Source organism: Copadichromis virginalis, linkage group LG10 (genome assembly GCF_057382275.1).
Source record: "Copadichromis virginalis isolate Kocher_CV1m ecotype Utaka linkage group LG10, C_Virginalis_male_GT1.1, whole genome shotgun sequence".
Classification (NCBI taxonomy): Eukaryota; Metazoa; Chordata; class Actinopteri; order Cichliformes; family Cichlidae; genus Copadichromis; species Copadichromis virginalis.
The window spans coordinates 21344433-21360945 of record NC_140627.1 but is presented as its reverse complement, the minus strand read 5'-3'; the positions used below and the strand labels follow the sequence as shown (position 1 = coordinate 21360945).

Here is a 16513-nt window from a genome sequence, read left to right as displayed (position 1 = left end):
GTTTATATTTCCCCCCTTTTTCTTTTAATCTGTGAAACAAAGCAGCAGCGGATATAGTGCACGGTCGGAGTCACAGCCTATACATAGCTTTCCACGAGGGGCGTCCAAATATGGGCATCGCTACTACAGCATGCGCTCATATACAGTCTCTCTGTTTATCCCGATATTTGGTCTGTAAAGCACTTGTAGGCGACATAAAGTATATAAAAGTATACAATATACATTAATATGTAAAGATTACTTCACTACTGTGTTTTCAGAAAGTACAGACATCTAACTTCCATTCATGAGTGGAAAGCTCCACCTTGTGATGACGTCACTGTACACATCCTCTCGCGACTGGTAAAAACCGCACTAGCGAGCGGGTTGTTTCGTCATCTGCTCCGACACCAGCGCTCCTATCTGTCGTCTTTCTTCCTCTCTCCACTCACTTTAAAACCACCAGAAGACATTAAAGGTAACGACGTCGGCTTTTGTTTAACACAACAGAAACCCGTTTTTAATCTAAGATGTACTGTAGTGACATTTTTCTATCTAAAATCGAGCTTGTACTTACGATATAGTAAACTGATGCAATCCTCCTCGTGTGTTGTCGGATGTAATTGGCGCAATGTTGAACAAGACCAGGACGACACTGTTCTTGAGCAGCTTTATTATGTTTTAAAGTCAAATATTTCAATGTGTTTTTTCTCTAACCGAGCGTGAAAAACGTGTCTCGGTTATTCACTGTACTTTCCGCTTTAATTTGTCATTTGAGCGGGGAGTCAGCTGTCTGCCCGAAACGTTACCCGGAAAACCGAGCAGAAACAAGAAACTTAATGTAAGGCGACCATTGTGGAAAATGTGTTTAATTGGTTTCCATCTTCTTTTCAGCACACTCGGACGCTTATCCGTGTTATTAATCGTGGTTTTCATTCATTGTTTTGGTCGTGGTGGGCTAGCACGCCCTGCTACTAGCGTGCTACAGAGACGTGGAATGACCGTAAATGGTGCTTTTAAAGACCCCCGTAGCGCCGAATTTTTGAGAATCGCATGCATTATTCTCAAAGAACACTAATCTTTAAAAATAATAATAACAACTTGGCTAGTTCACGTGCATATTTAAACTGAGCGCACCCAACCAGAGCCACTGCAAGAACTCGATTTGTAAGATTTTTTTTGTAAAGCCTAATCACTGAATACCAATGCAACATTTACTTTTATGTGCAAACGTTATCCAGAAGATTGTTAAATCCAAGCCTGAGCCCTAACGCCGCACTTAAAAAGATCACCAACGTTAAAACCACCGCCATTTCCCGCTTTCTTGCGTCAGGTATGAAATGTATTAAAGCCAATTGCTGCACTTCCTATATTGTTGAAAGCAACACTGGCACCACACGAGAGCTTCCCAGCCACGTAGATAGGTCAGTGGTGTTTCGGTCGCTTGACAGATGGGGTATTTTATCCATATGGACAGCTGAACAACGTCGGCACTGCTCGTGGGTAAAACAATTTTAAACTCGTGATTTTATTTATTTATTTTCTGGTAACCTCGTGCGCGAGTGGCAATGTCATCTCGGGAAGGTGTGCCATTTGTGTTGCATCAGCCAGTTGAAAGCCAAGCTTTAGCTGGAGTAACTAATGATCAACTGCATTAATTGTATTGGAGACAAGGGTGTAGACACGGATAAGAGTGTGTGTCGAGAGTATTCACACCTGCTTGACTGCGTTATTGTGGTTTCAAGGGGTCAGGTTGTATAACCTTGTACCAGAATGCCACGTTACTTTAGGGGCAAAAAAAAAATCAGGAGACCACGGAGATCGCGGAAATTCGGTTTTGAAAAAACACAATAAAGTCGCCATTTTTTAGTATAATAATATAATAACAACACATAGCAACTCATAACAACACATTATTTTTTTTATCCTGCTGCTAAACTAATTTCCCCTTGTGGGACAATAAAGAAATTGAGCTGTAAGATTTGTGTTACTATTCAATTCAATGTTGTTTTTTCAGAGGTATCCGTCCAGTTTCTGTGGGACGCTTCCTTCTGTTTGTTTTGTTCACGCCATTTGCATCAAACTAAATATTACTAATATCTCTCAGAGTCAACAAAACCCATCAGAGCTGTGATTTACAGCAGGGTGTACTCGATAAACTGCAGCAGTGTGAAGCTGTAATAGTCAGAGTGAATGATTTCGCTCATTATTGGTTGTTTGAATGAAATGCTCATAAATTGAAGTGAAGCACAAATTTTGTGTGCACGTGTGTGTCATTGCAGGAAGGGTGTGTGCTAGTCCACATCAAAGGGTCTTCGTGTGACATGTTCTGGGAACATTTTGATTATGGTTAAATAAAAACATTCAATAACAGGGGAAGGGGGGTGCAAATGCTGCCAAACTCAAGAAAGATTGCACGTCTGTCGTGCTACAATGCGGCACATTTCGGCGTGAGTGTGTGACAAATTGGTAGTTTTGTCCTGCTCTTGTCATATCTGATGATGTTAATGGTGTTGGCAGTGGTCGTGGGAAAGCGGGCAGGCTCTCGGTTTGTCACATTCCATTTCACAGCGAGTCCGGTTTTTGGCAAGAGGGGTGGTCTCCCCGCCAGGTGATCTGTGGGGTTGTTCAGTTCAGTCTCCATGGTTTCTTTCTTCACTCGGCCTTTTTGTTAACCCGCTGTGCACCTCATATCATCCTTATTGTCCCTGAGTCTAAATGTACTGTTCCTGTCTTCAAACAGCCGGGAAATAAAAACACTGTGTCGTGTTTGAGAGGATGTAGAGCAAGCCGCGATGCAGTGTACACTCCAAATAGATCCGGCCCCACTTTGCAGGGAGCTGAACTTGGTGTTTGTTCAACTGCTGCACTCCACAGATTAACTGAAGTTGATATTTAAGGAGTGATGTGGATTATTTTGGCAATATTTTGCTATATAAATCCAGCAGTGGATTTCACAAACTAGTGAGCAGCATAGAGTGAAGACACAGCTTGACTCGGTATCACTATCAGCAGCAGTGGTTATTTGTCAACAGTGGCAGTCAAAACAAAGCCATGTGTTGCTCATGAGGATAGAATAAGGAGCAGCAACAGGTTGTAATGAGGTTAGCAGGTTTGTTACTACTTCAAATAATCCTCTTAGTCCTTGGAAGCACTTGCGCCAATGCTAAGTCAAGTAACAGGACTATTATCCCTGAAGCCTGTTGTAACCGGACCGTTGTTGGCCAGAGCTGCTGCTGGTCATAGTCCCCCAGCATAAAGAGCCTTTTAGTTTGGTCCTCAAAAAACAACAACCGTGCTCAAGCTTAGTTTTAAAAAAGCGATAACAAACACAGAAGTGATCTTGGCAACAAGATTCACGCATCATCTTTGGCTTTCCAGGGAAATGCTTGTGTTTTCACTTTAATAGCAGGAGCATGGGGGGGGGGGAAGGGAGGAAAAAAACCCCTGCTGGTTATAACGTTAGTCTTTCATACAGGCGTGTGTGGGCTAGTGGAACATGCAGAGGGTACATTTGTGAGCCACACCTCCACACAACCTGCCCCACTTGCACAAACGGGCACCCTCGTGAAAACCACAAGGGAAAGATTAGCAACAAGCTGACGTGACAGAGGTGGCATCCGGGGCTATGGTGGCTTGCTTTAATAAGACCACCCTTAATTATGCTCAAACAGTAAGAGCGCATGTGTATGTGTGTCCTAAAAAGAAAAAAAATCATTCCCTTTTGCACGGTTGCCGTTGTCCCCACCGAAGGGTCCCGTGTAGCGTTGGGTGAACCCCCGAGGAGATCTAAGGCCGGTCGGGCACAGTAGTTTGGTAATAAATGTTTATTGACAGGACACCGAGCACCTTAGATCTCAGTTCCTGGTGTGCGAGTGGAAAATGTTGCTGGAATGTCACACCAAGTGGGGAGCGGGAGCATTTCCACCATGTACCAGTTTCCCATCAGTCTTCAGAGGGGAGAGTGTTTATTATGGCAGTCATCAGGTGCTCTCTGTGTTGTTTTTATTTCATTGTTTGACAGTGTTTTGAGTTTTTTCTCCCAACACTTAACTGTACCAGACAGGATATTCTCTTTTGAAATAGTAAGCCTAGAAATGCTTTGATAGTCCGTTTCTGTTGTTTTTGCAGTATTAATAGAATATTGTCATTGTGCTGAAACATCGTGGGAGCTGGGGAAAAGGAAAAAGACTAAAATTGGATCATAATGCCGCCACAGCTGAATGTACATTGCTTTCATTTTTATGAAATTGTACACCTGAAATAAGTTCTCAAGGCAGAAAGATAAAGAAGCACAAGCCTCAAAAGTCCACTGTACATGCCGTAGTTCTCGATTCTCTTTTTTTCTCGAGTCATATTTTTGATTTTTTTCTTTTGAGCATCTGCAGTTTTTCAGAAGCTTCCCATTGATGTCTGGGTTTTGTTTTCTTTTTTTCTTTTCTTTTAGTTTCTAGTGGTCACGTTCTAAGCATGGATTCAATTTCACTCTGAGAACTTCACCCTAAGCAGTAGAGATTTTAATACATTCATGATGTGAGCAGGGGACCTTTTTCCTATTTTTATAAATGTATTTTATCCCTGAAGCTCATTGGACAGACGGTGGAGGACAAAAACACTTAAACAGCACTGCTCAAAATGGTACTGTGTGGCCCTCCGTCTTCAGTTTTTTACACACTTAATAGGCATTAAAGGGCGTTTTTGATGTGGCCGTCCTCGCTGTGCCGCTGATTCAGTCCGATCTTTGCCGATGGGTTAGGATTTCACATCTCCTCCTCCTCTTTACAGACTGATCTGTGAAGTAACTGAAAGGCCTGACATGGGAAAGAATCGGGTGTCGTTGCAGTAATAGCCTCAGACGCGTAGCTTTTAACGCTGCTCCGCCCTCAAAATCCTGACTTCAGCCCTTCTCTTGGAGAACCTGCAGATCAGTTGCACACCAAGAAAGAATGTTTCATTGATTGTTCTTTATTATTTATTCTTGATTATTGTTTGTCAAATCTTATAGTTTAAAGGTGCGGCCTGTGGGCCCAGTGTTGGACTTAAATTTGTCAAACCCTGCCCTAATGAGTTGTGTGAGCTTTTAATCACCAAGAAGCTCAATGTTTTTGTATTTTCTGTTCTTTTGGATAAGTAGATATGCCTCATGATGCAATATCCTTCACCTTGGTCCAGTATATTATTTTGTTGAAATGTTAATGATTAACCATACAAGTATAGTATTTTGTTGATAAGATAAAAGTTTACAGCGTTCTTATTGCTCTGAGCATGTTTTTGCCTCGTGGACCTGCATGTGCGTACAAGACTGTTTACTGTAAATAACAGAGAGTGAGTACATCTAACATGTAAAGTTTAATATTTCTCTGTAATCTCAGTGACGCTGCAGAAACCAGGTCCAAGGGGAAAAAAAAGGGTGTAAAAACAACACGACGACATGATGCATTGAGCCATTTTAGACAAGACAAATGTGTGATTGCTACTTCCTGCAAGTCACACTCTGTCGTTCTGTCGCACACCCTTCTCGATTTGCAAATCTCTGGTCTCCGTGTAGCTTTTCTGTGGACATCTGACAGCTTTAACCCCACAAAGTGACACTTTACTTCTGAAAAGCTTGCATGAGTTAGCAGCACGACAGTGAGTCCTGGCTGCTGGCGATCAGTTTTATTTTGTTTTTAATCTCAGCAAGAGCTGCAAGACTGACATTTAGCATTTTGTTAGTGCTGCGTAAAGCCAAAACCAGTCTAACCAGTTTTTAAGCACATGGATTTCTCTCTCTTCTGCTTTCCATTTGGAGTAAAAGACATCTTATTTAGATAATCAAATTACTACTACTACTGCTGCTACTACTAATACAACTACTTTTACAAAGCAAGACTTCAGACTCAAACGGCAGTATGAGAACTCTGAATAATCTAAATAAGACTGAAGGTGGTCAAGCAACATTTTGTGGGAGTGTTCAGGGTGTTGCTTGTACACACAGTGTATGTACCGACCAAAAGGTTGTTGAACTGCAGGCCTCAACCATCACTCACTTTTTTGACATGTACACGTGTCAGTAACCCCAGATTTTTAGTTACATTCACTCAGTTATTGACGTCATTCCTGCTTCTGCCAATAAAAACGTGTCCAGTCCCCCTCAGACAAACAGAAAAACAGTGTCTGTTTAGGTTACATGTTGCATAAAGTGTCCTTGGCGTGTTATGAAGCTGCTTTTGTGTGTCAAAGAAACTAGTGTAATGGTTATCTTTCACCCTGTGAGATCTTGGCAAACCAACCCACAACTGGCACAAAATGTGTTGCTGCTGTCCTTCGGGGTGGTTCATTGTGTTATTTTTCTCAATCAGATCACTGATAATGCATGTAACAGTGAAAACAGTGTATTACATTCTGATTAGTGAAACGGCACTGTCACGAGGTTGTGTTGGAACCTATGTAGTTGTAGTCCTCCGTTTGACCAACCCCCATCACCACTGCACACACTTTCCCAGGCGTTTCCCCGTCTAGCTCTAGCTGCTAGTTGACTCCTGGTATTTTCTCGCAGTAAGGGAGTGGTGAGGAATAAGGTTAGGTGTTGTATCAAAAGAATTTATTATTTTTTGGGGTGTGCACCATGGAAGGTTTATTTGTCCAGGCAAACTTGAGATTTGATTAAAGCCTAACAGTATAACGCTCGGATTTCTTTTGTCTTCATGGTTCCTTTGCGTCCCACTGTGTCTCGTGATGTGTAACTGTGCTTTAAAAGGTGGTAGTATTCCAGTGCAGTTTGCAACATCTCCGGGGCTACCTCGGTTCACTTGAAACACACCTAAAAACCTGCCGAGACATTGCATATGATACAATTTATTTTTGTAGCCCAGCTGGGCGCGATTGTGTTGCAAGATTTGATATATTCTCCGCCAGTTTGAACACTTTCCTGGAAAAAAAACAAAACAACTTTGCTACTTGGAAAAAGCGAGGTTTTCATAATCCCTCTGCACCATGCCAAGCACAAGAAGCTGTAAGAAGCGTAAGCTCTGGCTCGTACTGAATAGCGCCCTGTTTTGAGCTCTTGTTTTCTTGTGTTTCCTCACAGGTAATCTGCTGCTGCTAAATTCTGTGACCACAGCCTTTGCTACTTCCTGATCTCTGTGTTGAAGCGACTGTGGCCTGGCTGATACGAACACAAAGGGAGCAATACTTGACGAGTAACTTACCCATCCATCTGTCCAAACTTCTCCCGTACCTGCCGGTCACACGTGTTCTGTTTAAGCTGTGTCAATCACACACACACGCACTCACACTAGAAGGATTTCAAACGCATAGCCTGCTTCTGCGCCCACACACAGTCACAGCAAACATGGCCAGCCATCTGTCCACCTTTGGCAAAATCCTGCTGCGTCGCAGGAAACTAGACTTGTCAAGTGTAGAGACCCAGTTCGCCCGCTGCTTGTCCACCCTGGACCTCATTGCCTTGGGAGTGGGCTCCACGCTGGGTGCTGGTGTCTACGTCCTCGCCGGTGAGGTCGCGCGAGAGAAGGCGGGACCCGCCATCGTGCTCTGCTTCCTCATCGCCGCTCTGTCCTCCATGCTGGCCGGCCTGTGCTACGCCGAATTTGGCGCCCGTGTCCCTAAGACGGGCTCCGCATACCTGTACAGCTACGTGACAGTCGGAGAAATCTGGGCCTTCATAACAGGATGGAATCTCATCTTGTCTTATGTCATAGGTGAGCCTCAGTTTCACTAGACTGAGATGTGCCGTAGAAATCCACACATTAGGAGTCATATCTTGTCACCATATTCTTAAATAATCTCTGGTATTTTTTTTTCCTTCTTTTAGGTACAGCCAGTGTGGCCCGGGCTTGGAGTTCAACCTTTGACAACCTGGTGGAACAAAAGATCTCGGGCTTCTTTAAAGCCTCCATGGCAATGACGGTGCCAGGCAAGGTGCTGGCAGAGTACCCGGACCTGTTCGCCCTCATCCTGGTGCTGCTGCTCACTGGTGAGTCTGCTTATTCTTAGTGCTATGAGGGGATAACTTGCTCAATAATAAGGACATTTTTGGGATATAAAAAAACTTGAGCAGTCCAATAACGGGCTATCCGCCTTCATTTTAACTGCTTTAAACTCATGAAGCTGTTTGAGCATCAGACCCTTACTGTTAGTAGCATTTTAATGCATACAAGTGTGTTTGTTCTTCCAAAGATGACCCACTGAAACCTCCAATATCGAGTACTTTTCTCATTTAAAATTAGGAAGTAGCCGATTGCGATCATTGCATCCAAATCATTGCACAACAGACAACAGTTTTCACACTAACATCACAGCTAGTGTGGCCTGCCAGTAGCAGTGTTAGAATGAATTGGTGTCGCTGACTGATGGTTTGTTGGAAGTGAAGTATGAAAATGTCCACCCACGTAGCAGGATGTGTTGTTGAAGCTTCTCTCTCTTGTCTCCGTCTACTTCCTGCCCTCAGGACTTCTGGCCTTTGGTGTGAGTGAGTCGGCTCTCGTGAACAAAATCTTCACTGGGATCAATCTGGTGGTTTTGGGGTTCGTTATTATCTCCGGGTTCGTTAAAGGGGACACTAATAACTGGCACCTCACAGAGAACGACTACAGGGAATTCATAAACAGCACCAATGGCAGCAGGGAGCTGAAGTGAGTGTTTGATGGCTGATTTACTTCTCTGATCCAATCCTCTTTTATTGTTTAACTTCATGTTTCTCCTCATCTGCCTCCCAGGTTGAAGGAGCAATACGGCACTGGTGGGTTTGCCCCATTTGGACTTAGCGGAGTTTTGTCCGGTGCAGCCACGTGCTTCTATGCCTTTGTGGGCTTTGACTGCATTGCCACAACAAGTAAGTAGTTTTGATGGTTATGAAGAGTGTTGCGTTACATAAAACTTTTCCTTTGTAAGGCCAGGAACTCTGGTGTGTGGGGAAAACCCCGCCCTTGGATAGTACACGCTAACATAATCAGCTTTTGTCAAGACGTTCAAGGGTTATTTAGGCGCGCCAGTGGGATCCCGCTCATCTTTCTCTTGCTTTGTGTTCCCTCAGGCGAAGAGGCAAAGAACCCCATGCGCTCCATACCTATTGGCATCGTGGCCTCGCTGCTCATCTGCTTTTTCGCCTACTTCGGCGTGTCTGCCGCTCTCACCATGATGATGCCGTACTACCAGCTGAACACTCAGAGTCCTCTGCCCGAGGCCTTCAGCTATGTCGGCTGGGGTCCTGCTCGATACATCGTGGCTGTCGGTTCTCTCTGTGCTCTGTCCACCAGGTGAGGAAGGCATAACCCAAAACATCTAACATGTTTATGTTCACATGACTGTAAAATGTTAATGCAAACTTCCAATCCTCCCCCAGCCTCTTGGGCTCCATGTTCCCTATGCCCCGTGTTATTTACGCCATGGCAGAGGATGGGCTGCTGTTCCGATTTCTGTCTAAGATGAGCGCTCGCACAAAGACCCCTGTCCTGGCTACCATTGTTTCTGGTATTATTGCAGGTAAGATAAAGATACAACTTTCAGAGACATTTATGTTTGGGCATATTTCTCTTCATGTTTTGGACACGCAGATTTGTTTGTTTTGTTTCTTTGTTTGCTGTATCAATGTACAGATACTGCTGGTATCAATCTCCTGTTACCAGTAGTATCTGTTGCTAGTTTTCCAAGTTCACAGAGCTTCCTGCTGCCTCAGCTCTGTCTAGCAGCCTATCTCACAGGCTGACATGTCAAGATCAATACTAGTTTTGCAAATACTGATATTTTTGGTGCTTGCAGCTGTCTAAGATCTGGTCTTACTTCTCCTTCCAGCTCTGATGGCCTTTCTGTTCGACCTGGCAGCTCTGGTGGACCTCATGTCCATTGGAACCCTTTTGGCGTACTCTTTAGTGGCCATCTGCGTCCTCATTCTCAGGTAAGCACCTTTATTCTCCACCATCAAATTCACACAGAGGCTTGTGAAGTGGTAATCATGTGTTAAATACTCTGTAGCAGCTGATGCACTAATGCCATTGGCAAGCACCCATAAGTTTAAAAGCACAGTTATATCATAATCCGTGTCGATCCAAAGAACAAGGGTGAAGGCAAGGAAGCTTTACTGGCTCTCACTTGGCTGTGGGCTCATTTTCATAGTAGCAATAAACAGGAAGCAATATATTTAAAGTAACAGAAGCAGTTGTGTGTGACGTCTATGTTAAGTCTCTCATTCATGCTTCTAGGTATCAGCCAGGTACCCTAAATTCACCCAGCCAGCTGGAGAAGCTTATGGAGGAATCGGAGAAGATGCCTGTGAGTGGAGGGGAGAGTGGCGATGAATATGACATGGAGATGGATCAGAGGCCACTAAAAGAGACATTCAGCTTCAAGCTGCTCTTCTGCCCAAGTGGAAAGATCCCCACAGTCCTGTCTGGGAACATTGTCTACGCTACAACTGCTGTCATCTGTAAGTGTGTGAGCGAGAAGGCTAAAACAATAAAGTGTGATGAAATATATGCTTTCCTTTGGAGTTTTAGGGTGGTTTCACACCTGCTGTGTTCAGTCCATTAATGTGATCCAAACCTACTACCTAACAGAACGCCCCATAGCCACATATGCTTTGTATTCTCAATGCGGGAAGGTGCTACAGATATCTAAAAGTCTGTGCGGTCTAGCAGCTAGCTGTGAAATGAACATAAAGTTCTCCATGTTGTCTCATAGTCCGGAGCACGGACGCAATGAGCTGTCTGAACACTCACGTGGTTTGTAGTGATGCATTTTGGTTCGCTTGGAGTTTGCTGAGAATTCCTCTGTGTGAAAACAAACTAAATCGCATGGGAAAGCTACAAGCTTACAAACTCATCTGATTTAGATCAGAATAAACTAGGTGAAGTAACCGGTGTAAGTAACTTCATCTTCTGCTCTCCCTGCAGCGATTTTGATGACTGTCCTGTGCGTCATCCTGGCCAACTGTTTGCCGGAGCTGCTCGCTGGATATTCGGGTGTGGTGGTGCCGTGCGTTATTTTAGTTGTGCTCTGTGCCGTCTGCGTGATCATCATCTGGAGGCAGCCGGAGAGCAAAGAGGCGCTCACCTTCAAGGTAACTTTCCATTTTTTTGAAGCACAGGACGTTGTTGTTTCTGAGACTGACTGGACACCTTGGGCACATGTTGTTACGATGTTATCTGAGAAAGTGTCTTAAGTTTGGCCTCTGTCTCTTTAAGGTTCCTCTTCTTCCCTGGTTGCCCCTGTTCAGTGTTTTCGTCAACATCTACCTCATGATGCAGCTGGACTTGGGTACATGGTGCCGCTTCACCGTCTGGATGGCTTTGGGTACGTTCGAGCGCTACACATCCTGTCCTTCCTTCTGTTGCCTCACATTAATGTGCCCGTTTTATAACTTCCATCCGCCTCTTCTTCTTCTTCCCCCTTCAGGTTTTGCCATTTACTTCTTCTATGGCATTACAAACAGCAACGAAAGCGGCAACAAGCCACTCCCACGCAAATACGAGCTCCCCGTGGAGAACAATGCCCCAATTTACAAGGGTGCCCCCAACAGTGACGTGGAAGCAGGCAGCAGCCCTTGATGCAGACTGGCACAGACCTGGGGGAGCGTTGCAGAACTTCCACACTCATGTTTGGCCATGTGGTTACCGCCAAATGTTGCAGTGTAGGCGGCTTGGAACGCTGCCCTGGGTTTGAAGGAGGAGAGGCAAGAAAATGCGACACACATCTTACCTCTGATTTTTAGAGGCTGATTTAACTTGATGGTTAGACTTCTCACTACGTGCCCGTTCTAACCCATTTCTCCTTAGCCATAGCCCTCTGGAGACATTTCGCTGCCTATGAGAAAATGCTTCGAATGGACCCAACAAACATCTATGAGTTCATGTTTTCAGTTATCAGAAGCTGTAAACTGGAAGAATGTTACACTTCTCATGTTTGCTTCCTTTTCCGTTACTCCAACCCTCCCATCCGGCCACAAAGAACCACAGTGTAAATCACTATGACTTAAGCCAGTCAGTTTACAACTGTCAGCTACACTTCACGTTTTCTTTTCCTTTTTTTTTCCCTTTTTAGAAAGAAAAAATAAGCAGAAGGTGCAGACGCATCTGTCCGTTAACCATCTTTCTGTAGAGTTCACCTTCCCTGCTTGTTTGCATCGGTGCATTTAGGTCAGCAGCACGCGACGGATGCCATCTTACTCACTGTGCAGCTTTAAGGAGTTTGTAAAGACACTACCGCCCTTGTTTGCTCCAACCCCAACTCCCAGAGACCCACCTTACAGCATGTGTACACGAAATCATTGTGGAATCGGTTAAATGCGCCCGTTTTATGTTATTTTAGAAATTTTGGGGGGGGCGGTTGCATGTAGACTGCATTTTTGCACATTTTGAGGCCTTTGATTTGAACCTGGTAAATACAGGTTGTAAACAAAGAAAGTAAAGTCAAGATAACAAAGGAAAGCAGGAGTTGTGAGATTTTTGTTTTGTCTTTCCTTCTGTTTTCTGGTATTTAGAGGAGGATACCCCATCATCTATCTGTTTGGTTACAAATGTCTATTTTCCCACCCAAGAGCTTTTTCCAATGCCATGGAAAGCTCTCTATGAATTTTAAATGATCCGCGTAGACTTCCTGACAGAACTGCACCTGTGTGCCTCTTACCTTCGTCGTCCGATCCTGTGATGGACGGATACTGCGAGTATTTTGGTGTCTGGGAGCTGGGGTTGTTTTCTGATAAAGGACCCATATCCAATCACTACTATAACACATTTTTTTATTTTTTTTATTTTGTCACCTTTCTTTTGCTTTCTACTTCCTTGTGAAAAATAAGTATTCTTGTTTCCTTTTTTTCACAAAGGTTCTTGTTTAGTTTCAATTGAAACTTGTTCTTGGCAGCTTTGTCTGTTGAGTACTCATCACATTTATTATTTTAAACTTTAATTTTACTGCATTTTTTTTCTTCCTTGGTATAAAATGTTAATATTTAAATGTTTCTAGTATTGTTTGCTTTCTCTTTTTTTTTCCCTTTTCATATAAACTTTAATCAGTCAGTCTGCTTTTTAGATGTTAACGTATTTTAATCATTACATGTACAGTTTAGAGTGCCGTTCCCTGGGGGCTTTGTTTTATTTTGTTTGGTTGGGTTTTTTTGTTTGTCTTTGTTGAAAAAATGTCGTCAATCGTCACATGATTTTAATTGTACTTGCCGACCAAATGATCTAGATTTCCAGAAGCAAGGAGTGACCCCTTAAAGCTGGTCTATAAATTATTTTTCAAACCTATCTTTTCCCATGTCAATAGTCAGTAACTTATTGTCAAAAGTATTTGTTTGTTGTTGTTTTTTTTGGGGGGGGGGGGTCCTAGTAAAGTGCTTTACTGTAGAGTGTACAGTATTTGTTTAAAACTGTATCTTTATTTGTATAATGCTGTAAATTATATGAATTGTTTCTCTAAAATATGACCAATTATAATTTGATACGGTGAGGGTTTGGAATGACACTTGAAGGCATTTTACGAACATTTGATGCTTGTGCTGCTGGAAGCCACATGGAGGGGAAAAAAATCCCTACTTTCTTCAGATAAGATGGTCCCAGCAGACGCTTTCCCATAAGACATGACAGAACTTGAAAATTAGTGGAGAGGGGAGTAGATTTGGATTTTTAGATGTTATTGAAGTATAAACTGGTGCCTGGAAAAATAAAAACCCATCTGTCAGCCTGTGGAAGGCGCTGCGGCTGCTAAGAGAGTCAGTACTTTCAGTGTAAACCCCGCTCTACATTTTAATGCTGCTTGCCGGAAATTCATTACCGGGAGTATTTTGTGACGCGGCCGTGCCTCGTGTCACTCTGTTCTTTACAGCCAGCTCCTGTGCCTTTCACAAAAGGAAAAACAATCATCCCCTCTCTCACTGCTGGATCATTAACAGCAGCAAAATATTTCTTTTATATCCTGTACATATCGCTGCCATGTATAAATGTAGCTGTATTTTCAGTGTTTGTTTGTTTTCTTTTTTAAAAAAATAAAAGTGATTGATGATCACACCTGATTTAACGTCTCTGTCTTGTGCACTTCTTGGTTTTCGTAGAAAGATGTCCGTGTGAGTTGGCTGTGTTGGAGGCAACTGAAGCACATTTTTGTTTTTTTCCATGAGTCATCGGTGACTCGCGTAACTATGTCAACAATGCAGTCTTTATGAGTTATGCCAGGTGCCAACCCTTTTTAGGCAGTTTGACCAGCTTGGTAACTTTAGCCAATTAAATTCTTACTCTGTTAAATTCTCACTTTCGGCTCAAAAAGTTTAGACGGTTCGGTAAGAATTACCTCGTTGCATCATTAGATAATCACTGCAACCAAAAGAATTGACAATAAGACATTAACTGGACACTTTAATAGATACACCTCACTAGTATCAGGTTAGATCCCCTTTTACCTTCAGCACTGTCATAAGTATTCATGACATGGATTCAGCAGGTGGTGAGCACTGTTGTCTCACAGAAAGAAGGTCCTGGATTCAAATCCACCACCTCTCTGGGGTGTTTCTGTGAGGAGCTTCCTTGTTCTCACCGCACTTCAAAGACAATTTGCATTACCAAAACCAATTTGAGATGGTCTGAGCTTTACTACGTGGTGCTTTGTAGCCATCAGACGCCAATAAATACTTACGCAGTATTGTTGCCTTGCAAACATCAGAGAAAACTGAAATATTAGGTATGATAATTCTGACAAGAAAAGCGAGGAATAAATAAAATGTAGAATAAATTCAAACTAGTTAGATACATCTAAAAATGAACACCAGGAAAAGATGCTTATAAAGGACAACAGTGAAATGAGACAGAAAAGGCTCATAAAAATATGTCTTTAAGAAGGATTTGTAAGAATGATGTATGACAGTGAGCTCATCACCTCAATAGTGAGATTGGGTTGGCTGTAGGTCAGGAAGTGGGCTCTGTATATGTGATACCCCGCTACTCCCATCTGCATTTCAAAGTATGAACTCTAATCCATCTGTGTGAGTGTGTGTGTACGACGTGCTTGGGTATAGAAATGGGTGAACGAGGCTTGTAGTAAAAACTGGATAAGCTTTGAGTGCTCAGAGTAAAGAAGCAGTCCATGTACCTAAGAATGGTCACCCTTGGTTCTCAGTTAAGACTGTGGGATGGCCAGCAGAGCCTCAGCTGAGCTTATGACTCGAAATACACTTTAAGAGTCAACTATAAAATATTTAATTAAATTCTAAAATTAACATTAACAGATAACCAATGAAGAGAAGCTAAAATGGGAATTAATAACCATTAATTCTGTTTTATCCATATTTAGGTGCAGGAAGCTCTGTGCCATGCTGAATTTAATGTCTTGGATACAGTCATTCAGTGCACTGACTTTAAGATTTTTACTGTGGTTAAAAGAAATGTATGAGTGAAAATGCTGTGCTATGCCCGCGGATGACATATACCAAGCTTCTTCCCGCAGGCGATACGGTCTCTCAATCACACCACCACACAGTCCTGACCCACACATACAGTTCTTACACACACACTGGACTTTCTGGACATTGTTTTCACTTCATTACTTAAATCACGCTGCTGTTATTGTGTATATATTTATTTATATTTCTTCATACATTCTTATATAGTTCTATATTGTGTATTTTGTTGTACAGTTATTTTATTTTCAACTTTAATTTATATATTTTATCTTATTCTTTCCCAGTTAAATTTACCCTTCATTCTAATTTGTGTTGTACAGTTATTTCATTTTTAACCTTAATTTATATTTTATTCCTTCCTAGTAAAATTTACCCTTTTTAATTTTTCATATTTATTTCCTATCTTATTCATAGCCTTTTCCTTTTTTGTTTTCTTTAGGTCATGAGCAGTTGTCCAAGCATTTCACTGCATATCGTACTGTGTATGACTGTGTACGTGACAAATAAAAATTTGAATTTGAATTTTGAATTTGAAACCAAGGGTAACATGTACAAAGAAAGATGCCTGAGGACAGACCCCTGAGGTACCCCACACTTAACTTCCATTGATGGTGACATCACGTCCAAGTGACTACAGTAAAAGACCTTTCCTGTGAATAAGAATAAATCCACCTTAATATTGAACCAGAAATTTGAGATGCTTCAGAGAAATACAGCGATCCACAGTGTCAAACGCAGCACTCAAATCTAATAACACTAAAAGACAACTAATCAGCAGATCATTCAGCTCTCTGATTCCTTTCTGTTTAAAAAAGCAATCAACTGTTCAGCACCGATCATTTCTGATCTGTTGATCACATTTCTCCAGAAAAGGGTCCATGGTTGACATGAGCGGTTATTTGTGATACTGTTGCCATCCTACCAGCTTTAATAGCTCTCTGGCCGTTCTCCTCTGACCTTTGCTACTTAAAAAGGCATGCTCTCCCAGAGAGCTACCACTTACTGGACATTTCCTTTTCTTTGGATCATTCTCTGTAAACCCTAGAAATGGAAAATCCCAGCAAACTAGGAGATTCTGAAACACCAGCCTGTCTTTCTTCCCCATTCTGGTGTTCAGTTTCAACTTCAGCGGGTTGCCTTGAGCATGTC

General features: G+C 42.6%; 1 protein-coding gene across 1 annotated transcript; it reads left to right on the top strand.

The window, feature by feature from the left end:
- The first annotated feature begins 348 nt into the window (after positions 1 to 348).
- slc7a3a (solute carrier family 7 member 3a) lies at positions 349 to 13984 on the top strand. Its single transcript, XM_085470651.1, has 12 exons — positions 349 to 457; positions 7049 to 7679; positions 7793 to 7954; positions 8429 to 8612; positions 8697 to 8812; positions 9014 to 9236; positions 9323 to 9462; positions 9772 to 9874; positions 10179 to 10402; positions 10869 to 11035; positions 11160 to 11268; positions 11371 to 13984. The coding sequence occupies exons 2-12, from the start codon at positions 7313 to 7315 to the stop codon at positions 11520 to 11522; spliced, it is 1947 nt and encodes a 648-aa protein (XP_085326777.1). The 5' UTR covers positions 349 to 457; positions 7049 to 7312; the 3' UTR covers positions 11523 to 13984.
- The last annotated feature ends 2529 nt before the right edge of the window (positions 13985 to 16513 follow it).

Bases quoted from the DNA above. Each gene is read 5' to 3' on its own strand.
- slc7a3a (XM_085470651.1), top strand. From the start codon at position 7,313: ATGGCCAGCCATCTGTCCACCTTTGGCAAAATCCTGCTGCGTCGCAGG. The intron at 7,680-7,792 runs GTGAGCCTCAGT...TCCTTCTTTTAG, and splicing joins CATCTTGTCTTATGTCATAG to GTACAGCCAGTGTGGCCCGG. The intron at 7,955-8,428 runs GTGAGTCTGCTT...TCCTGCCCTCAG, and splicing joins CCTGGTGCTGCTGCTCACTG to GACTTCTGGCCTTTGGTGTG.